The sequence below is a fragment of the Gadus morhua genome, chromosome 14 (assembly GCF_902167405.1).
Source record: "Gadus morhua chromosome 14, gadMor3.0, whole genome shotgun sequence".
Lineage (NCBI taxonomy): Eukaryota > Metazoa > Chordata > Actinopteri > Gadiformes > Gadidae > Gadus > Gadus morhua.
Window position 1 is genome coordinate 18,009,533 of NC_044061.1, and position 23,675 is coordinate 18,033,207.

The 23,675-nt window shown below is 42.6% G+C and overlaps 3 protein-coding genes across 7 annotated transcripts in view; 1 reads left to right on the top strand and 2 right to left on the bottom strand.

Annotated features, from left to right (window-relative positions):
- Window positions 1–17,363, bottom strand: part of adamts7 (a disintegrin-like and metallopeptidase (reprolysin type) with thrombospondin type 1 motif, 7) — an 89,184-nt gene extending 71,821 nt beyond the window's left edge. For 2 of the 3 annotated variants that reach the window (XM_030376329.1, XM_030376331.1), the window contains exons 1-5: window positions 16,956–17,363; window positions 14,998–15,365; window positions 4,359–4,545; window positions 3,573–3,775; window positions 2,012–2,095 (exon numbers count right to left, since the gene is read on the bottom strand). In XM_030376329.1, the coding sequence (XP_030232189.1) occupies window positions 2,012–2,095; window positions 3,573–3,775; window positions 4,359–4,545; window positions 14,998–15,365; window positions 16,956–17,064 (951 nt within the window). In that variant the 5' untranslated portion in view covers window positions 17,065–17,363. The remainder of the gene's footprint in view (window positions 1–2,011; window positions 2,096–3,572; window positions 3,776–4,358; window positions 4,546–14,997; window positions 15,366–16,955) is intronic. The other variant, XM_030376330.1, reaches the window with a different exon arrangement.
- Window positions 17,364–17,696: 333 nt separating this feature from the next.
- On the top strand, window positions 17,697–20,229 carry LOC115558323 (relaxin-3 receptor 1-like). The gene has a single exon (XM_030376332.1). The coding sequence runs from the start codon at window positions 18,233–18,235 to the stop codon at window positions 19,391–19,393; it is 1,161 nt and encodes a 386-aa protein (XP_030232192.1). The 5' UTR covers window positions 17,697–18,232; the 3' UTR covers window positions 19,394–20,229.
- Window positions 20,230–22,091: 1,862 nt separating this feature from the next.
- Window positions 22,092–23,675, bottom strand: part of itga11a (integrin, alpha 11a) — a 49,048-nt gene continuing 47,464 nt past the window's right edge. For 2 of the 3 annotated variants that reach the window (XM_030377626.1, XM_030377625.1), the window contains exon 30: window positions 22,092–23,665. In XM_030377626.1, the coding sequence (XP_030233486.1) occupies window positions 23,588–23,665 (78 nt within the window). In that variant the 3' untranslated portion in view covers window positions 22,092–23,587. The remainder of the gene's footprint in view (window positions 23,666–23,675) is intronic. The other variant, XM_030377627.1, reaches the window with a different exon arrangement.

Here is a 23,675-nt window from a genome sequence, read left to right on the forward strand (position 1 = left end):
TCTTTAGGTCCCAGGCCATGTTAATTTGTTATACTGTAGACTCTAACGGTGAGACCATACTGCTCAGCACGCACGTGTTAGTCACTGCTCACGAGCGCAGCACATTGGGAGTTAGTTATTTATTTTACATAACACTCATTTTTGACTGTAAATGTATTCTAAAACACTCAAAGGTTCTGCATTCAATTCACATATTCGTCAAAAGTGTTTAAAGTATATTTAAGGTATCAAAAACTACGTTTTATATGCGTTTTTTTGTTTTGTTTTTAATCGGCCGATTAAATCGTAATCGTAATTTTTCTCTGAAAATAATCGCCATCGGCACTCAAAAATCAATATCGGTCGGGCCCTAGTGTGCACACAATGCTTTATGCATGTCACACCCTCACTTCGATTAGGTTTTGAACTCAGGATTAAAGAAGAATTACTAAAGCAGACTGCAGAAACATCTCTTCCCACATTGAGCCATGCTGCTGACGGGTGGGTGGGTGGCGCTGGAATGGGGAAGGTGGGGGAGGGAGTGGGTGGTTGACAAATGATACATTCCGGCAGACCTTAAACACATTATTTCTCGTTTTGAAACACTTCTACTACCGGACACACATGCCGGGAAATCAATGAAGTCAAAATAATCACATAATTAAATGCATTTAATTTGTTAACCCACTCCCAACAAAATACTTGTAAGGAGATGCAAGATCATTGACGAGAAATTCAAAGAAAAAAGACTGGATTGGATGATGGCTTTCGTGATCAGTTGTACAATACATCCCCCCAATATAAGTAAATGCTGCTTGTCAAACTATAAGAGACTGTTTCTATTGGGTGATTGTTTTTCCCATCACAGTTCTTATAAAACCCCAACCCCCAGTGCAGGGATTAGACAATCGACTGGCTCACCACTGTTGCTGGATAGATAGGCTATTATTTGGTGATATTTGGTAAGCCTTGTTTAGCAATTGAGGAACGGCTTTATCACATAAATAGGGTTAAATAAAACAGGAAATATGCTGAATGAAATATCAAATTGGGGGCTTTAATACACTAAACACAAAAATCATTGAAATGTGCCATCGATAACCGTGTGTTTCTATCATTGAATCACTGATCATAAATCAGTGATTCACATTGATTTATGACTTGGTGTGGGACTTCAGACCATAAGTGAATACCTGCGCCACTGCCAAGGCCAATTCAGAGCAAATCAGGAGATAACCCTGAGCTGCGGTGGTTGGGACCACATGGGAATGCGGAAAAAGACGCAGCTGGCATGCAGCGATGAAAGAAAGGCATGAAACGCCACCTGAGGCCATACTGGGATGGCCGATCACCTAAGGTGGGTAATCAGACTGGAAAATGCCAATGGGAAAAATGACCTTATTTACCTTGCAACGCTAGCATTGTAGCATTCCGTAAATTACCAACCAAGTGTGGAGATAGAAGAGAATGATTGCCGCTGTGTTGTCCTTTCCAAAACTGTATAACCTTAAACATGACATCACACAAATGGGCCATGAAGAGACACATCGCAGTCTGTGGGAATCACTGCAATGCCTGATTTGGTCTGAATGAGGCCTTAAGATGACATCAATTAAGGAGCTAGCCATTGTATCTAGCATGGGATAAGATAAATAGTGCTATGCCCAAAGGAAATGTTCTGTTTTCTGTGTAGGATCATATAGACGGATTGCCTCCTCTTTCTAATGCCCTATGCAATATTCTGCAACTGAATTTGACCTCTACAGATGAAGTACATTATATGTATATCTCTCTCTCTGATGGTCCATCACAGGGAGTAGTAATTAGAGGGCCCTTATCGTACCAGCAGTGGATGGTTATTAGTAAGTACAAGCAATACAAAATCGATCCTCTCTTGACATCACACGTTGGAGCGTCCACCCAGTCGGATAATGAAGAGAGCTGATTTCCAGCTAATCAACATCCCACGTGGTGTTCAAAGAGACACCCTTTAACTTATGCAGTAAGGAAGAAAATATTTTTTTCTTTGTACCTCCTCCTCCTCCAGTAGGATGAGACGAACAACCACAATATGGATGGCGTTTCCGATGCTGGCATCGCGGAAAAGTCCGGAAACCTGAAACACAAGCGTGACACATTAATAATGAAACATGTGAGTGTTGCAAATAGAAAAGAAAATCCAACATAAACGTGATGCAAAAAAGTAGGCCTCAATAAAAAATAAAATAATAATAATATTCAGTCCGCATGCTTCGTTTCTCGGTTGGAGTATTTAGCTCAAGGTTTCTAAAGGCTGCTTATCCGTGAGACGACTGCAAATATGAAATATAATTTAACCATCTCTTGGTGCATAGTCATGCATATCTTAACATCATCATCTTGTCAAGTAGTATTATTAATAATATACTTGGTAGATGTATTACACTTCCACAAATTAATACAAATATCCCAAATGAAAGTAAAAACGTCAACAGAGGAGATGAATTGTAAATTACTGCAGGGCTGCTGCCCCCAGGTTCCCTGGGGTTTAAACATCCTTTGTAGCTTACTCGCTGAAGATTATTAATAATTACTCGTGTTCAGACGTTCAACTTCTTCTCAATAAAATCATGCTTCCTCCATATGCAAAATGATGATAACAGTGAAACAGATGATTCAATGAAAAGGCAAGAACACTGTCCAAAAGTAACTTGGTTGCGTAGAAATGTGTGGAATATGTTTCTTTGCACAATGCGTTGAATGTTTTATGTGAAGTGGAAAATGGTTTGCAACCATTTTAATATCTCTCAAGGTCAACAGGAAAGGGTGAAGGACTCAGGAACAAAACTGTTAAAGACAGAGAGGGCAATATACGTTTCATTTCCTGCTAAGCCTCAGACTTGAATGTCAGACTTCCTGTTACTCCAACTTCACTTTAGATTCTATTGTGCTGAGAGAGGCCATTTCATAGATGACATGGTAAATAAAACTATTTTTGAACATCTATAGTTAAATGTTTGGAAGAGTGCAATGATCAGGTTTGTAATTTGTTTATATGTTATGCCTAATAACTTCCTCAGCATACTTATATAATAACAATGATTTAATAGAAAGTAAACTAAATTATAATTGTGGACTCCCTCTAGAATATGCCAGTGAGGGGGGCCGAACTCATCCGAGACAAGCATGCCATTTCCCATGTTTTACTCATTATGCCCGCTCTTCTGCTGTTCTTTTCTCCGTCTCTCTCTCTTTACAACTCTCAAATCATACAAGAACAGCCTTAATGAGGCAGGCCACTGATTACACATTGAGAATCATGTTGGGGAAGTGGTTGCACATTTCTAATCGAAGTATCTCGTTTAGTTTAATAATACATTGTTTGCAAGTGCAACAAACTCAGAATCAGAGTCACTTTACTTCAGTTTTATCAATAAATATAAAAATGATATAATAGAAAATAACACAGCGCCACTATTTAAAACCCCTTCCCCCAGAATAACTGCATGCATTTCTGGTGAAGTTGCCAACATGGCGAGTGCACCAGGGGATACTTTCCTAACTTGCTGCACATCTCGCCCTGTTGCCTCATTCGTTCAAGTTCAAGTACTCACAATATTCATGACGGCGAGCACATAGCTCTCCACTCCCTGGCTCCCGTGGTACTCCACCATCTTGGGGTCAGCCACTACCAGCGTCTCCACCCATTTCTCGGTGGTGACCGAGCGCTGGCGAACCCTCCTCCCTCTGCGGGCGCTGCGCCGGGTCTCCCAGCGCCGCCGCTGCCCTTCCGTTTCCTCAAGACCTCCGTGAGGATCTACGCATGGCCGCCGATAAACAAGAACTGTTTGAAGTCATTGGTACCCAGTTTGAAAACCCCTTTCTCATGAGGCATGGCGTTCTCTACATAATAGTATGAGGATTTTGGCCTGAGCATACTTCTATCATATTGCACCTGCAAGAACATTTCAATTCGAATGGAGTTTTCTCGGCAGAAAATGCCCGTACGAAACAATCTAAAATCGTTCTGTTCCGTTTTGAACGCTACTCTGAACTCACAAAGGCTCTAGAAGCAGATTTGATGAACCTTATGGTTATTCATCAGAGGGGCTATACGTTAAGTTAACACAATGATATTTAATAACAATTCCCTTTGCTGCAATGGAAAAACCTTGCCATGATCCATTGATTGCATATGGTAATGTCGAAATAGAGATGACTGCATATGCTTTTCTAGAATGTAGTCTAGATAGACGCCTATCGTCCTTGTCCACACAGAATAGAGCAATAGAGAGAGAGAGCAAGAGAGAGAGCGAGCGAGAGTGTGCGTGAGAAAGAGATTGCATTGTGCTTGTCAACTGGCGGTGTGCTGAAGGATACACAGAGTGGGTGTGTTATACCTTGGACGCCACAGGTGCTGTTGCTGTCAGCCTGCCGTGTCCCTGAGACGGGCCGCTCCGCGGGGCTCTGGTTCAAGGGGCTGTGGCGCTTGGAGATCAGATGAGCCTGCGGTTCCTCGGAAACACTGGAGGTCCGTTCCACTGGCTGGATGAAGAACTCCTCTTCAGAGACCGTGAACAGCCCTGTCTACGCACAACACAGGATTATTCTAGTGTGTATTTGTGTACATTTGTGTGTTTCCCAAGAGCAAATCGAAACAGCTGGTATTTCTTAATCTGAGTGCTCTTCATACCTGTGGCCACTAAAAGACAGCGCTTCGCAGTTGCCTTGCATGGGTTAGTGTTAGGGTAAGGTCCCTCACCCTTAAACCCGTGTATGTATGTAAATCTCTGGATATTTTGAATTCTTATAGAAATGAATGTCATTTGTGAATTTTGATAGGGCATTTAATCCATCTGTCTGTTTACTTACTTGTGGAGTGTGTGTGGATGATGAACGGTTTAAACAGCCTCACCTGGCCCGAATCAGATTGATTGGACTCTGGGGCTGGTTGAGGCTGCAACCTGTTGCGCATTGAGCAATCAATGTGCAACAGGTTAAACCAGCCATCACCGCACGCATTCAGGAAGACCTCCTGCGTCGCAACATGGGGCACTAGCGTCATGTATCATGACTGAAAACGGCTATTGTCGGCAAACCTTACAATAAACTGTCTTTCAACACCACCACCCTGCATCCTTCTTGGCCCATGTATTCCACAAGTGTGTTTATTTGCATGTGTGAAATCTTTATGGCTGTTAACGCTTCTAGATAATAATAATTCATTATATTTATATAGCGCTTTTCAATGACCCAAAGACGCTTACAGTGAAGGGGGGGGACCTCACTCACCACCACCAGTGTGTAGCACCCACTTGGGTGATGCACGGCAGCCAATCTGTGGCAGAACGCTCACCACACACCAGCTTGAGGTGGAGAGTGAGGGAATTAATGAGTCAGCCAATTGTACAGGAGGATTATTAGGGGGGCCAGAATGAGCCTGGTTGGGCCAGGACAAGGACCCCTGAGTGTCGAGTGCCGAGCCCCAGTGGTGGTAGCGGTGGGCCCCTGAACCTTCGGGGAAAGGGGCAGCAGCCACAAGTTGATGTTGGAGAGACTGGGACTGTTGGCGGGAGGACTAAAGTGGGACAGCATTTATATTAATTTGATACAGAATCTGATTCAATGGCTTGCATTATTAATGCAAATGATATTAATGTAAATGATAAGGTTTCAAGCTGTTAAGTATTTTAAGAAGCTGCATTACCCTCACATAGCCACAAGGGGAGCAAGACCTTAGGTAGGTGAAGAAGCCGAAGCCATTACGTCACCCCGGCCACGCCCACTGCATAGGCCACACCCACTTGACGTCCTCTATCGGATGATTCGAAGTGAAGAGGCCAGAGATAAATAGGTAGACGGCAGAGAGCCACCGGGCCTAAGCCCGGGGGCTTGAAGTAGATCACGGTATTTTCCTCTCCACGCGTTAGATACAATTCCCTCCCTTAAGCTTCATAGTTTACCATACCGAAACATGCCTACTTTATAACAAATAAAGTGAGTTAAAAGCAACCCGGGATTGGACTATTTTCTTCAAAGAATGCTGCAATAAAGCCACCAAGTAAATCAAGACAAGATTGTTTCCCCTTTTAAAATTTCAAAGGAGAACGGTTCGCGTTTAAGCGTTTGATTGTCCATATTCATTGTATTTCGTACCATATCCAACCTCCCTCCAACCATTACCCTTTTGCTTTAGCTCACAGGCTGTGGGCTACAGCTAGGGTTAGTTTACATGAAGCAACCTTTCTTGGATCTCCATAGCATAGTTATCCAGCAGTCCTACTAGGATATTCGCGGGAGTGAATAAAGAATAAAGAAGGGCATTTATATACGTTTCTTTCTACAATGGCCCATCTACATTGTGTTCATTTGAAACCTTCACAGACACTTTACTTACTTTAGGTGACTATTTTAGACCGAGTTTGTGTTCACCAATTATGCACTGATTCAGCATAGATCCCCTGATGCTAATGAGCCGACACGCGCACACGCACGGCTACGCAACCTGAGCTGGATGACGTATAGTCCATGCGACGACCATGGACATAATAAAGGCGACGAGCCTTCTTTCCCATTAAACGGTAAACATGGCGTCAAGCGGTTCAACTGTTGGTGTGTTCTCTGTGTTGTTGTCCATTGTTGTTAAAACTCTGACTGGCGGCAGACTTTATTATGGTCCATGCAGCGGACGCTTTGTGACGACGTATTACGACGTGATGACGTATGTACAAGAGCCTACCGTGGCCAGGCCACAGTTGCGACGGCCACGGCCAGATGGCCTAGTGTGAATGCAGGCCAGAGAACAATGGGGCCAGTTGAGCACGGTTAGGTGTGGAAAAAGGCCAATGGCCACGGTCAGATGGCCTAGTGTGAGTGCACCCTAAAACACCCCGTTGACCCAGATCTGAGCTTCTCTAACATCACCCTTGAGAGATAGTCATGGGGACGTATGCTGTACGATGTGTTGAATCATTGGCAGCTATAGCCTACATGTAGGTAATTTATGAAGCCTAACCTGCATTTTGCAACAACAGAACGGTAGTATTATAAAGATCTGTAGAAGTACATTACATTCAATTTTTATAATAAATGATTTATAATTAACGTTCGCAATTATGTGGGCAGGATTTTTTGTCTGAACTGGAACAGAAAAATGTGGGATTACCATAAATTCTGACCAAAGCCTATGTTGAAATAGGCATTGGAGTTGGCCCCTGATCCAGTGTCTTGCCCCCTAAATATGAAGAGCTATATGCCTGATTCCATCTCACTTTCAGCTGCCTGCCTGTGTTTGTCAGCTGCCTTGTCCCCATCTATCATTTCACATGGATGCCTTACCTTCAGGACCATGCAATGGTCCATCTGATAAGACTTATATACAATGAGCAAGCCATAGCTGCGCATATATTTAAGATGCGTGGTTAAAATTAATCGATCAAGGTAAATTGCCCTCAAGCGGTTACTACTTTGAATTGTTATTCACATAAATCCACATAAATGGACATAAACATAAGCATAATAAATAATAAATATCTTTGCCGAGAGAAACCTCAGTGTCAGCTACATTAATCCAGTCTGAATTTCGTATTCCTGGGGCCGGTTGCCCCAACAGGGCTTACAGCCTAGTCTTAAACTAAGTCAGTCGTAACTTGGCGTTCCACATCAGACCTTATTGTTACACCGGTTGAACCAACTAGGCTTATGCTTTCTTCTCACTAACACTGGGCGTAAATCCTACGGCTAGTCAAGAGCAGCTGTAAGGACAAAATCAAGGCCATATATCGTAACAACACAAACTAAAGTTAATAGATTCTTGTCCTTTGCATTTGATTTATTTGCATTATTCTTTCTAGAGGAGGAAATTAATTGGAATAATTAATTTGTTTTATATAAATATATATACTGTATATATATATATATGGCATATGTCCTGCTGACCTCAATAATACTTGGCAGTAAACTCAATGTACACATAACTCTGCATCGTTGAAAGACAAATAGATCCTGATAGGAATAGCAGGAAAGCACCCTTATTACGACATATATATATTATCTATAGAAATATAATTAAAGTATGATCTTCATCTAAATAAATGTCATGGAAATTGTTCAAATGCCTTATAACCAATTACATAAATCAATAGACAATAGGGACTGCTCAATCAAGAAGGCAAAAAAGATGCCTACTTGTGAATAAGGTAAGGGAATATAAAAATCCAGCAGAGAAACACTAGGTCCCTGAGGTTCCAACCCACACTGTAATTGTTTTAGTGTTCTGTTCATATATTTCCCATCAGAGATCTATGTGACCTATATAATCAAAACTACAGAGGATTTGACAGCTTCTATCACAATTATTGATTTAGTTCCAAACTGTGTGGGTGCACGATGCAAGCAGCAGATGTCCTATCCTTGGATGGATGCACTCATTCACGTGATCTGTATCGAAAAATGATTCCCCCTGCGAAACGATTATCAGCACCACCACTTTTTCCACAGCTGCAGTGTAACATTAATACGTCAGAAACGTGTACAATTAGGGCATTTAGCAGACGCTTTTATCCAAAGCGACTTACATCGGTTAATACACACATTGACACACCAACGGCAGAGTCAACCATGCAAGGAGACAGCCAGCTCGTCAGGAGCAGTAAGGGTTAAGTGTCTTGCTCAGGGGCTCCAGGGCGCACATGTCTTGTAACCGCCCCCTGCCAATCAAGGGTCACAAGATAAGCCCTTAATCCTAAAACATTTCTTATTGTGCAGAAATGGAAAAGTTTTTTTATTTGTCCACTTCACCTCCCAACAACATCAACTTAACAATACACTTTACAAAGAAGAGGGACAGAATTTCGTGGACCGCCCAGGACTGGTGGTCACACTCACGACCAGGAGGACTATTTCAACCGGCGAGAGATGAGGAAGGGGATGTGCCAACACATCAAGGATAAGGTTGTAGAAAGCCTTGAGTAAGTGAACTACACCAGAGGGATTAAAAGACTGTCAGTATGTTTGTACCTACTCCATGCTGTTCTAACACTCCTACATCCATCTCATTCAATCCAGCTCCAGGAGCATCACAGGTAGAAAAAATGTGTCGATACCTTACCTCTCCATGCGGGTCGGCCCCCTTGTGAACAAGGGGTTGACAGTGTTTTTTTATTTACGGTTCAACAAGCAACCATTTTCTTTCCCACTGCATCCATGCGTTTTTGTAATAGTAATATGGAACGATTTAAAACGAAAATACAACAATGTGTTCCCTCTCTCTGTGAATCAATAAGCTCTGCCGAGATAAACCTAAGTGGTGGCAGGGAAATTGGGAGATGGGGCGCCTTTTTTTCCTTTGAAATAAGACGGGTGAATTTATTCTTATAATAGATCACATCATTCAAACGCTTGGCAGCTATAGATAAAAAATTAACACAGTTTGATAAGAAAAATTTGATAGACTATTAAAGGAGAATTGCACATGTCATCTTCAAACACGACTTTGAAGCAGCCATTTCAATGAGGATATAAGACAGCCTGGAGCCAAAATGTTATGGTATAAGTATTGAACGGATATATGCAGTGTAAAGCCAGGATGATTATTGTGAGAAGTGAAGCGAATTCTACTGAGATGTCATCTTTTTTAAATGTTAGACATTCTCGGAAGCAGGCCAGCCCTTAATAACAGCGATGGGGTCTAAGGGGCTTATGGTTTCCAACCCATTTCAGGTATTGGAGCAACTTAAAATTAGCTCTAGCAATCAAGAAATACAAAAGTAATTTCTCCCCATTACATAGGTCATTTCACTTCATAGGTCTTATTCTGTTTTTCATTGATTGCTATGTACTGACACTGACCATGCAGTAGTATTAAGAGAGTTTGGTAACACTTTATTTGAAGGTATCTACATAAGAGTGACATGTCACTGTCATAACTATGACATGACACTGTCATGAACTTGTCATAAACGTTATGAACAAGTCAAACGTTTAAGACTTCGGTCATGTTCTCTTTATAAACTAGAGATGACACTGCATGTGCGTTTTCTGAAGAAAATGCATGTTGTTGCATGAGCTAACTTGTCGTGTGCGTAATATTCCATGAGCATGCTAACATGTTATGTAAGTCAGGCTAATGACCAAGCCCGGTAATTACCTGGGCCACATTTAAGCAGACTTGAGATTGATTGAATAATGGGGGTTCATTTGCATAATCAATGTGCATAATTCAGCAGTTTTTAACTGAATCAAAAAATCAAAATTACTTTAGGCCAGGCATGTTTATGCCGCGTTTCCACTGCAGGGTGCGGAACGGATCGGTTCGCAAAGGTGCGGTAGGGAGGGGGCGGTATAGCCCAGCTCAGTTCCGAGGTCGCGTTTCCACCGCCGACAGTACCCTTTAAGGTAGGCCGGATGTCGATCGCCACGGCAGCTACGTAAACATCGTAAACAACGTCTTCCTCCCCAAGAATGCAGACGAACGTCTCCACCTCCTTGTTCGCCCAAGCAAGCGTTTTACGCGACATGTTAATTGTAAAGAATAATACCTCGAGGCTACTGTTTGTTTGTTTTTATCCCCACGTCGCCCGGAAGTGATGATTCTGTCGACCAATCAACGGAGGGGGTGTGTAGCTAGAATTTCCCGGGACTCTTTCAGGCGTCTCGTCTCGTTTTCAGTACCCCAACGGTGGAGTACTGAAAACAAGGCCAAAACGGATACAGCTAAGTCCGGGTCACGCCCACTTTTGCAGTAGGGCCGAGATCGTTTATTGGCCTGTGGCATGTGCCACCGCGACCACTGACATACCATGGCATATGCCGTTCTGGAACGGTAACTGCCGTTCTGAAACGGTAACTGCCGTTCTGAAACGGTAACTGCCGTCGCGACCACTGACATACCATGGCATATGCCGTTCTGGAACGGTAACTACCATTCTGAAACGGTAACTACCGTTCTGAAACGGTAACTGCCGTCGCGACCACAGACATACCATGGCATATGCCGTTCTGGAACGGTAACTGCCGTTCTGAAACGGTAACTGCCGTTCTGAAACGGTAATGCCATGGCATATGCCTTTCTGGAACGGTAACTACCGTTCTGAAACGGTAACTGCCGTCCAGGTGGAACGGTAACTGCAGTTCCCAACAATGGTATGTGACACCAGCATAACTCCTCCGTATAATTTCAAGACAGGTATTGCCATAAATGTAAAGGTATATATATTTGGTATTTATTGACACAATATCACAACATAACGCCGTAAATAAAGGGATTTACACGTTTCTCTCGTCCGTGCTGTTGTAAGGATATTTCCGATCTGTTTGTTGTTGCTTTTGTAATGACAGATGCTTTTGAAAACAGCCGGACTTGCTCCGGTGACGGTAGTTATAGCCTAGCCTTCTAGGTGGCCATAGAGATAGTCTATTGCTTTGTTCCAATATCCATACTATCCGCAGTCATTATACTTTATTTTAGTATGACTTATTTTTTATATAGTTTGAGTACGTAGTGCGTTGCCAGTTTCTACTGGCACCTACCGTTTTTCCGCTGGCATGCCACTCATGTAAAATGGTATTACCAGTTTCTACTGGCACCTACCGTTTTTCCGCTGGCATGCCACTCATGGAAAATGGTAATTACCAGTTTCTACTGGCACCTACCGTTTTTCCGCTGGCATGCCACTCATGTAAAATGGTATTACCAGTTTCTACTGGCACCTACCGTTTTTCCGCTGGCATGCCACTCATGGAAAATGGTAATTACCAGTTTCTACTGGCACCTACCGTTTTTCCGCTGGCATGCCACTCATGGAAAATGGTAATTACCAGTTTCTACTGGCACCTACCGTTTTTATAAGAATGATTGTGTAGCTGTGAATCATGAGTGGTATGTGTGTATGAACGGGCAAATACCACAGGAAAGGAATATCTACTGGCAAACGGTAGGTGCCAGTAGAAACTGGTAATTACCATTTTCCATGAGTGGCATGCCAGCGGAAAAACGGTAGGTGCCAGTAGAAACTGGTAATACCATTTTACATGAGTGGCATGCCAGCGGAAAAAAGGTAGGTGCCAGTAGAAACTGGCAACGCACTACGTACTCAAACTATATAAAAAATAAGTCATACTAAAATAAAGTATAATGACTGCGGATAGTATGGATATTGGAACAAAGCAATAGACTATAGCTCTATGGCCACCTAGAAGGCTAGGCTATAACTACCGTCACCGGAGCAAGTCCGGCTGTTTTCAAAAGCATCTGTCATTACAAAAGCAACAACAAACAGATCGGAAATATCCTTACAACAGCACGGACGAGAGAAACGTGTAAATCCCTTTATTTACGGCGTTATGTTGTGATATTGTGTCAATAAATACCAAATATATATACCTTTACATTTATGGCAATACCTGTCTTGAAATTATACGGAGGAGTTATGCTGGTGTCACATACCATTGTTGGGAACTGCAGTTACCGTTCCACCTGGACGGCAGTTACCGTTTCAGAACGGTAGTTACCGTTCCAGAAAGGCATATGCCATGGCATTACCGTTTCAGAACGGCAGTTACCGTTCCAGAACGGCATATGCCATGGTATGTCAGTGGTCGCGACGGCAGTTACCGTTCCAGAACGGCAGTTACCGTTCCAGAACGGCATATGCCATGGTATGTCAGTGGTCGCGGTGGCACATGCCACAGGCCATTAAACGATCTCGGCGTCTCTCCACTTTTGGCGGTGGAAACGCAACCCGTTCCGCACCTTTGCGAACCGATCCGTTCCGCACCCTGCAGTGGAAACGCGGCATTAGGGAGCATGTCTACCAAATATTGGGTCATTTGGATGTACGGTTTAGTCTTCACAATCTTTTCAAGGTTTACCAAACTTTATTTTCCAACTGCCTAAAGGGTCAGCATGTCAAATAATGTCAAATTCCAATTCTTTGGCAGACGTGGTGTGAGGCGTGGCAGTTTAGGTTTGACCACTAGTTATAGCGCCACCTGTGGCCACAGCGATGCAATTCTTCTTGTAGACCTCCTTACTTACTCGTAACAAGTTAACATATTTCTATTTAACTCTAAGATGTTGAGGTTTGGAATGGTTAATTTTAGCATTTTTACCCATTCACCTTGAATATTGAATAATAATATTATAAAAATCCTAGGATTCGCTCACTTCTAATATATTAACAATTCTTTGCCATTTGATGTGTTTTTATACCTATAAAACTGTAAGAGGAGATAATTAAAGAATATGACGCAGACAAATAATACGATAACAATTGAGTGGCTTTGCACCAATAATCTCTTTAGGGATGCAATATCCAATGCATGCATTTAAACAACATCATTAGCATTGTTTCAAGGCCAATGGCAATAATTGATATCCACCGGCTGAAAAATGGTAAACCCTACAGGTAATAGATTTTGATTCAGCTGTTTATGGTTTTTGAATGATCGATTTTTTCCATCTTGGCATAAAATAACATACCTTCCCAACCCCCTGATTTCAGAGTTTATTCTCCAAACTGTCAGATAGCCGAGTGTGAGTGGATCACCAGAAAATCGCCTTGAAAAGACCATCAGAACTCTCGATTGGACTTGTCAGGCGCTTGCATTTGTAATCAAGTATGGATTCATTCATAAATTACCCATGCCGAGGCAGATACCAGTGAATATAAGGAACATGAAAGATCTAATTTTAAATAACTCATATTGAACAAGATGCTTTGACAGTCACTGCGCGTAAAAAACACCTCAGGAACGCTACAAGTAATAACATGGGCGCCTTTGCATAAGTCACCAATGCTGTTTGTCAGTTCTACCACACAGTGTGTTATGTGTGTCAAAGACCGTTGCGTAAAAGAGTTTATGGACAGAGGGTATCTAGGGGCAACCGGGCCGTTCATTATGCGTATAACTGAGACAAGGTTAGGTGTTAATTAATAATTAAAAGCAGATCTTGTATTATCAATCCGACCTCCTCCCCTTACTTTTTAGTACCGCCAGTGTGTAACCATTATGATTGTTGATATTATAGAATAAGCGATGTTGTAAGCCACCGTACAAATGGCATTTTAGCTATATTTCAAGTTGATCCCTCCATATGATCATTCTCAAAGTAAGGCCAAATCAACTTTTAATGTTTAGTCATCTGAACTTCAGATGCATTCATATTTATTATGCCATGTCACTGACCATGGTGAATTAGAAAAGATTCATACAATTAAAGTTGCAATGCATAAAATTTGAACTAGCTCGTAGATAGAATTAAATAATTAATATCACAAAATAAAAATTATTTTCTACAAATAAGCAATACTGGCCAGACTTTACCTCTCTCTTTGTTTTTCAAGAATCGTAATATTGACACACCTAAAACCCCTCCAACCCAAGTCACAGCCGAGCTACGCTAGTTCACATCACACAGATGCACAGCCAGTCAGAGTGGACAGAACATTGTTGCTGAGTTTTCTTCCTTTTTTTTGCCGAATTCTGAAAGCGTCCCGCCTACTTAATTGTGTGGGGCTGATTCTTACAAATTTCAACTCAAATGGAGGAAGAAATGAATTTGCAAACATTTAGGAGTTGTGGAGAAATGTAAGTGAGACCGAGAATATTAGTAAATGAATGTGTAAAGTATTGCAATATATGGGCATTTGCGGCGATACGATGAGTCGTGACTTAAAAATGTATAAGAGAAGGGGAGTAAAGTAGGCGGTAAGTTCGCCCCCCATAGTTCCAGAGCCCCTGGCGTGGATTCTGACCTTGGTGTTGCAAACAGTTCAGATTCTACACCAAAGATCATCAAAGATCTAACTATTTCATCCTTGACCCCTGTTGACACTGACCTCCAGATGATCTGATGTGATTGATATGCGTCCGTCTATTACAGCAAATCAATGTAATACAAATACAAAACTTAGCTCTTTGCTTTAGAAAGTAAAGTCTTGTCATACTGCCACAAAATCCAATGAGTAAAAAGTAAACATGACATGACACTAGTATTATAAAACAAATTACGGGACAGTTTGTATAGTGTCCACTTACCAGTCCATCACAGGTACTTATAGCAGCTTTTCCTTTACCAGTGGACTCGTCCCACACCTCCCCTAAGAAGTGGCACAGAGAGGGGGTGTGTCTTTGAAGCTTAGCCCCATCCAGGCCACCGTACCTCCTCTCTGTTAAAAAGCCAGTGGCCAAGAAGTGGGAGTTGAGGCTGAGGTTAAAGTGCAAACTATTGCCTCTGTGCAACAAGTGGTAGAAGACCCGCTCTGGGCTCCTCGTCTTCTCCAGGACATGTCGTCGCTGGATGCGGCTCCCATGGTGGGGCAGGAAGTTGGACAGGAAGTGACCTTTGGCGTCCACTCTTGTAGGGTTAACAACTTCATATTCTGGAGGCTTCTGGGGAAAACTCCCTGAAAGAGTTATAGAAGGGACAGAAAAAAATGAGTTAATCAAAGCTTATCTGGCAGTGAGGTGGAAACTAGCATATAGGAAACTATAAAGACGACTCATCATCTACAAATTCAGTTCAGCTATGCCGACAATATAAATAGTATTTACAAATGACCATCGCTATGCCAGCCTAGAGTAACAGACATCTTTTATCACAATCCCAAAAATACCTCCCATACTGCCTGATCAGAAGTGGCTTTATTTTAGCAATAGTCAATCTTTCACACAAAATGACCAATCAATTGTGTAGATTTGAACTTGGGTCTGATATACCATTACAGCATGGATTGAATAAAAAATGAGTTAAATTAAATCAGTTTAAAATGTAAATGTAAGTGCAATGCTACGTATTGCAAAGAGAATGGCGATGAAACGGCTAACGGAAGAGATGGAGTTCAGTGAATAGTATAATGTCAAGACTTAGCTATTTTAAATCAAGGGCAAGTGCTTGGTATTGGCCCCAGTGGAGGCATCCACACAGCCCAAGTTTGGGCTTCAGTGAAGGTAGCCACACTTTTCCCAGTGATGCTCATTCGTCTCGAAAACTTTTTTTCTACAGTACACTTTATTTTATCAGCCCAATGCAGGTATGCCTGTGCTTGAATACTGTGGAGTTCATCTTTGAGTGAAAGAAGATAAGTAATTCACGAGCAAGGCATTTGTCTACACATTAAAGTGTTCTTTGTATGAGCATGACCTAGTTCTACTGGATAAATAGCAAATCCAAGCAAATTCCCTCCCACTTTTGACAAGACTCCCCTTTGTACATGCAAATAGAAAACATAGAAAGTTTTTGTTATACTCTAAACAAGGAAAGCTAACTTTCATCCAACTACATGTTTCAGATAGAATAAATGCAATTCAAATATTGTACGTATTCATATCAATAAATGTAATATTTAAAATTGAAGAGACAGTCTCTCACATCACAATATTATATTGTGATGTGATTTTTTATATTTTGTCTGCCATTTAGTCTGTCTGTTATCCGGAGAAAACATGTCATATTTCATGTGTTTTATGTCATACGCATTTTAGCCAAACAAATTTGGCTCCTTTCTATCTTGGTGTCTTGCATCTTATGAATCCTGCCAGTTGTAATGGGAGTAATGGAGTTTAATGCAAGCAATAGATATTTGTGAAATTAAGTTAATTATACAAACAGTAATTGACAGATTATTTGATTGATAAATAAATAAATAAATAAATAAATAAAGAGAGAGAGAGAGAGAGAGAGAGAGAGAGAGAGAGAGAGAGAGAGAGAGAGAGAGAGAGAGAGAGAGAGAGAGAGACTTCGTTTCACTTCTTGAAACAAAGAGCTGGCGAAGTGCCCATAGTGTAAGCGTAGCTTCAATTCTATATTGAGTCTAACCCACTTGGCAAAGAAAGTGTAAAACCAGCTGTGAATAGTTTGAGTGCAGATGTGCAGACTGTGTGCATCTGCTTCTCCGCTCCGCCCTGACATTGTCATCCATGTATGTAGGCCTATAGTATAGTGTCCATTCATGTTTGCAAATTAGACTTTATTGACTAAGGACGGTCTGGTTTACCTGATTTGTGGATCTTGGTGTTTTCCACGACAGAAAGAAGACCAAGTGCGACAAAAAGGTGAATGAGAGAAAAAACTAGTCCAAGCCCGGTGTTCAAGTAGATAGTCATGTCGAACCGTCAGCTACATCTGAACAACATCACATTACGACCAAGCGTGCCTTAACTGAACTATGAATTATTTTTGGTTGCGTATTGCTACGGTTCACAAATAGGCTACACGGTTCTATCAGATGTCTCCGTTTTCGAGGGTAGTCCATATCCGTCCATGGAGATGGTTTGATATTTTTCGTTGTCTCGCTTTGATTTCATGCAGTTGTAGCCTACCATTTCACATCCCCCCCTCCATCAGTCTCCTCCCGACAGACTGACAGCTATAAACTTTCCTTTGCAAACAAAAGTTTGCAGAAGAAGAGCCACCCCCACCGAGGGGAGGGAGGGAGGGAGCGAGGACCTAGGACACCAGGACGTCTCTCGGGGCCACGCAGTTTAAAGCGGTATGATACACAAACACTCAACACAAAGAGAATCAGTGCGGGCTTCTTATCATACGATTGTATGGCCACGTAGGCTCATACAAGGTTTTCATGAGACACAGTTCTTCGGGCGTGTCAAAATGATGTAGGCATACTTGCAGTTAAACGGTTTTACATTCAGGAACGGGATGATTTAAATGGAACCCAGTGGACTTCTGTTCCTGCTGGCAAAGTCAGAGGGATTCGATAAACAAGTTCCAATGGGCATGGACTCAGTTCTCCATATGAAACTGCTGCCCAATCTTATTACCCCCTCTAGTGGAAGGATAGGATGGCGGCTGCCCAGCTCTGTTTGAGAATTAGATCTCATTGATTAAGGTCAAAACAGGCCTGCGTAAATCGTTAATACAAATATAGCCTACCGTAGGTCTATATGCAAATTTCAATCAATATATCAACATGGGGAGAAAAAACAAAGAGACTAGGAAGCATGTATTGTTATTACAGTTAATTTATATTAAATCACATTTTGTTCTCCTCTGTGATGCAACAACTTACGTCTCACAGCACCAACACCAATCCAGACCGTGCAACCACGTCACGGGCGCGCACCTGTATAAATCCAGACTGTCACAGAGACGCACCATGCAGACGAAGTGAAGTGGCAAGATGCCCCAACGCAGCTTATTCCTTTAACAGGATCAAATTAATTAGGTCTTTCATAAATGAGCGGACCATGTTGACATGCTATTAGGAGACGCCAAGAGTCAAGGTGCCGGCAACAATTTGCTCTATTTTAGGAGATGGACGACGTGCTTAACCAAAGTAGAACAATGAACAGAACTTCACCCGGAGGTGATCCATTCGGCAGTCTCGAGGACATTGATATGACTGCCGACGGGAGCCCTATCCTCCGGATCGTCATCTCCATCGTGTATTCTGTGGTTTGCGCGGTGGGTTTAGTCGGGAACCTGTTGGTCTTCTTCCTGATGAGGTTAAGACAAGGTCGGAAGAAGTCCAGTATAAATTGTTTCGTTATTAATTTGGCGGTGACTGACTTCCAGTTCGTGCTTACTCTGCCTTTCTGGGCAGTGGACACCGCGCTGGACTTCAGCTGGCCGTTTGGCGACGCCATGTGCAGAATCATCCTCACGGTCACCGTCATGAACATGTACGCTAGCGTCTTTTTTCTAACGGCCATGAGTGTGACCAGGTACTGGTCTGTCGCCTCAGCCCTGAAAAACCGAAGCTGCCGGGCGTCTGGATCCGCCAAATGGGTGTGCGCCGTGCTTTGGGTATCCGCCACAGTGGCCACGGCGCCCACAACCATTTTCTCCACCGTGACAGTCGTAGCAGGGGAAAAATTATGTCTTCTCAGGTTTCCAGAAGGACATGACTGGCTGGCGCTCTACCACATTCAGAAGATCCTGGTCGCGTTCATCATCCCGATGCTCGTGGTCACGGTGAGCTATTTAATGCTTTTACGCTTCATCCGTCAGAAAACCATGCGCAACAACAACCCAAAACGAAGGTCTAGAGTCACAAAATCTGTCACGATAGTGGTTTTATCTTTCTTTCTTTGCTGGATGCCCAACCACGCCATCACACTTTGGGGGGTGCTGGTGAAATTTAACGCTGTCAACTGGGATAAGTCCTACTACATGGTGCACACCTACGTTTTCCCGGTCACCGTCTGCCTGGCGCATGCGAACAGCTGTCTGAATCCAGTACTATATTGCCTCATCCGACCCGAGTTTCGGAAGATTTTACGGAATCTATTCTGGAAACTCCAAACTCCGTCCATAAAGAAAGAATGCGCATTACGCACGCTGTCAGGGAAGTTCCGCGCGCCGTACGAGGAAACCCACGAAGTTATTCCGCTGCAAACCACGGACAACGGACAGTTCCAACTGTCCATCCTAGACAGAAAAGGGTTATCCTGCTCGATCTCGTCCAACACTTGAAATTTGTCTGCTGGTAAAAGACTTGCGAGTTGTTTGTGAACGGGATGAAGGACTTTTTAAGTAGTGTGTTCACTTTTGTTTAAATATACCAGGTTGCATAGGCATATACGTTTGAATTATTAGAAGAAAATGATCCTTCCAACATCCAATAGCTGATTTGAAATGTCAACGGTCTACATGTCACTGTCTACACTGTAGACTTCAAAATGTACGCAAGAAATTAACACACAATAGGCTACTTGACACATAAAGACACCAAAAGTGTAATATACACATTCATTTATCAAGATTATGTCTTAGGACAAGACCAACAGGCATTTGATTTATGTCCGTCTTAAATGGCACCAACCTACTTTACTACCAACTGTGATGTTGATAAGCCAATTCAAGCCATTTCACTATACCCTCTAGCGACACAGACTAGAGGGTAGATGAAATGTGAAATGGCTCAAATAAGGGTCCTTAAGGTTTGGACCTCGATACTGTTAACATAATATGGGCCTCTACATATTATCTGCTAATATCTTTGTACATGTGGTGATATTTGGATTATTATAGCACGCAAGCTTATACATTTTTATAATTAATTTCAAATAAGATCAATGCAGCTCCAATCCAATTCATCAATGCATGGAGAACCCTGATTAGTGTAGGTGGTGGTGGGGGAGGAAAGAACTGTGGCAGCTTACACATTGTATACGACTTGATGACATGAAACACAGTGAGGATCTAAACCTCTGCCAACCGCCAAACGTCTACATTAAGCTTCTCCTGTACAAAAAAATCAGCCTGTGCCAGTGGCGTAACAAGGCAACGACGGGCCCGTATGCATGATGTTCAAGGCGGGCCCCCCCCCGTTACGATTGTTGACGGGGGGGGGGGGGGGGGGGTTCGGAGCGATTGTTGACGGGGGGGGTTCGGAGCGATTGTTGACGGGGGGGGTTCGGAGCGATTGTTGACGGGGGGGGGATTGTTGACGGGGGGGGGGTTTCGGAGCGATTGTTGACGGGGGGGGGGGGGGGGTGGTTCGGAGCGTTTGTTGACCGGGGGGGGGGGGGGGGGGGCAATTGTTGACAGGGGGGACGGGGGGATTGTTGACGGGGGGGGGGGTTTCGGAGCGATTGTTGACCGGGGGGGGGGGGGGGGGGTGGTTCGGAGCGATTGTTGACCGGGGGGGGGGGGATTTTTTATTTTTTATTTATTTTATTTTTTTGGGGGCCCTGATTGGCCCCGGGCCCGTACGCACCCGCATACCCTGCTTACCGATAGTTACGCCACTGGCCTGTGCCATAAATAATGACTGTTGGGTGCCTCCATTGAAATTGATTTGACTATTTTACTCTCTGATCATTCTGATCATATGATTACATAATTGTATTTTGAAAAAAACTTTCCATAGCAAATATACAGTAAACAAATTCCCAAAATAGCCTGGATCCCTGCTCTATCCCCCTCCATTCAGCCCCACCTGGTGTAATCCAATTTGGGCCAAGGACTCAATCTATACGAAACAGACCATTCCCCTGCATATACAAATATATGTGACTGAAGAAATGCTGTTGTTTTTTGTGTAGTATTTCTGTTTTGTAAAACAATTTGAAAGATTTTGACAAGCAAATAAAATATAAGTAGGTCTATATATGTAATCTGTAATGTGTGCGGTGATGTGTGTGTGTATGTGCATTTGTGCGTGTGTGCTGGTTGTTTCTTTATTAAACCTTCACAGGGAAAAGGCTGTGTGTGTGTTTTTGAAATACTTTACTAGGTGCTTCACGACCCAACCTTCCAGCTTTACTTATTTTCACACAGCATCCAAGATAATGGACCTCCCCACCCCCAGCCTGTCAGAAGCAAAGGAACTTGCTATCGCACATATTGCACGTGTGGTAGTCAGCAGCCCTGAACACTCTCTTAACCAATTCTTCAAATGACTCCCATCTGGACGCAAAAATAGGGTACTAGACTGAAAAGAAAAAGCCCATTTTAAAAGAAGTTTTGTCCCCTCAGCCCTCATAGCACTGAACATGAAAAATCTATTTTTATATGTCGATTTTTCATCACTGTATATTGTCCATGTCATGTTTATTTCTGACATGTTTTTCTGTGGTATACGTGGGAAGAGGGTTTATCTGTTATCTGTTGTATATGTGGGAATTTTTTTTATTTTTTATCTGTGTGCTACTGTACTCTTTTTAAATGTATGCTGCCCTGACACCAACTTGACTTGACTGTGTGAAAACAAGTATCCCTTCTCTTGAGTATACCGGGATGCCATATATGAAACATATTGGCACACAAACTTTTCATTCAACATTGGTAGAATAATATACTCCAAAAATATAGATGCTCTGAAATGTCATGAATTCTGATTAAAAATAAATTGGTAACACTTTATAATAAGGTTCCATAATAAATTGCAAACTATTCATTAACTAATCCTTTGTTATTTGGCACAAGTTAATAATACTTTCATTAATTAAATATAAGTTGTTGCATAACCCTAACCCAACCCTAACACACGACCAAATAGATATTTTAGTAACAATTAACAAATATTAACAAAGGGTTAGGTACTGACTAGTTTGCTTTTTATTATGGCACCTTATTATAAAGTGTTACCAATAAATTTGTAATCATAATAGGTGATTAATATTAAGTTTCTCAGTTGATTACACAAGTCTATTACTGCTCAAGAAGCCTGATTTGATTGGACAGCTTTATTTTTATTCAGCAGAGTTATTTCTAACAATACATATATGCAGAACATAAACATAAATATAAACATTTGGCAAATAAAACTTTATTTCATGAGTCTCATTATCTTAACACTGTTGTGTTCATACACACACCCTTCCCCTTCAAACAGTTGTTGAAATGATTCTACTTTACATTCTATGGCAACAGCAAACCAAATAGAATCCCAGACCAGATCGACTTCCCACCCAAAGACATTAGAGCACATTAAAGGCTCTATTCTCTAGGTGTATTATCTCCCGTTTCCTGGTTCATCACAGAGGCCAATGACATTTTAATTGGGTGAAACCAGGATGTGGAGATCAGCAACATTACACAGCTATGCAGCATTAAGTCTACACAATGGTTGCAAAGTGATTCAACCTCTAGTTGGCACCTAGGTACTCATTCTAGTTACTTCAATTGTTATTCATTCCCACATCTGTGGACTTTGTGGTAGACTTGACGCATGCACCTTTCAATGAAGGCTATTTGTTCCACTCTGAGACGTGTTGATTGACACCCGCTCCCTCAACCTGCTTGTGGTGGGAATACAATACTTAGAAAAAAACATTGTATGTGATAAAGTATAAAAGAACTTGACTATTTACAAAATTCAAGTTAATCTCTATATATTACATAAAAGTGCATCAGAAATGGAAAAAAGATAATTACACTGTGTGTTCCCAAGGCAATGTTTAAGGAAGGACGCAGGCCAGAAGGAGAAAATGTTTTTCGCAAGATGTGATAGGCTGCAGACAAGATCTTCTGAAGCACACACGGCATAGGAATTATCTTACAAAGGCCTCTTTAAGATTGGACATTTAGATATCTTTCATAAATAATGAGGTGGCTTACCAGTTTAATGCCTCAAAAGCGCTTTTGAACTTCCAATTACGTGGCCAAATACAGTACAATGGCTTAACACTTTATGGTACCATTCGGGTGGTCCAACACCCTTGAGGTTCTCGCACGTATCCATGAAGACGGTGAATAAATACACATTTGTAAAATACAAAACAGGATTGGAAACTGAGCTTTCCGCAATGCAGCAGATTCTCAAGCTCCCAAAATCGACCAAACTCACCGACCAACCAAACTAATCCTGTACTCAGAGCTCCGGGTGCTGGCCACTTGATAACCAAAGAGCCCTGAAGCTCTACTGAGGGAGAAACATGGTGGCCGGCCACCCAGGCTCCAGGGACAAGACCCCACTAGGCCGTGTCACAGTGCAGGAACGCTGGGTTAACACGCCACAGTGCGTACTCATGGGTGTCTCAAGGCGGGGCTGATCGGCTCGGGACGGGTCCAGTGCATCTTGCCCATGCGGAGTCGCGTGCCCCTGTCCTGGGATCGTTGCGGGGGCCTGGAGGGGGGGGGGAGACTGTGGTCCCTGAGTTTTGGGTCCCCTGTGATAGGGGTGTCCTGCGGGGGTAAGAGGGGGAGGGAGGCTAGCGTACGCTATCGCTCTTCCGCCACCTTGCCGTTCACCGGGTGCTGGTCCTCGTCTTTCCTTTTCCGTCTCTGGAAGAAGCCCAGCTGGGCGGGA

Bases quoted from the DNA above. Each gene is read 5' to 3' on its own strand.
- LOC115558323 (XM_030376332.1), top strand. From the start codon at position 18,233: ATGGACGACGTGCTTAACCAAAGTAGAACAATGAACAGAACTTCACCC.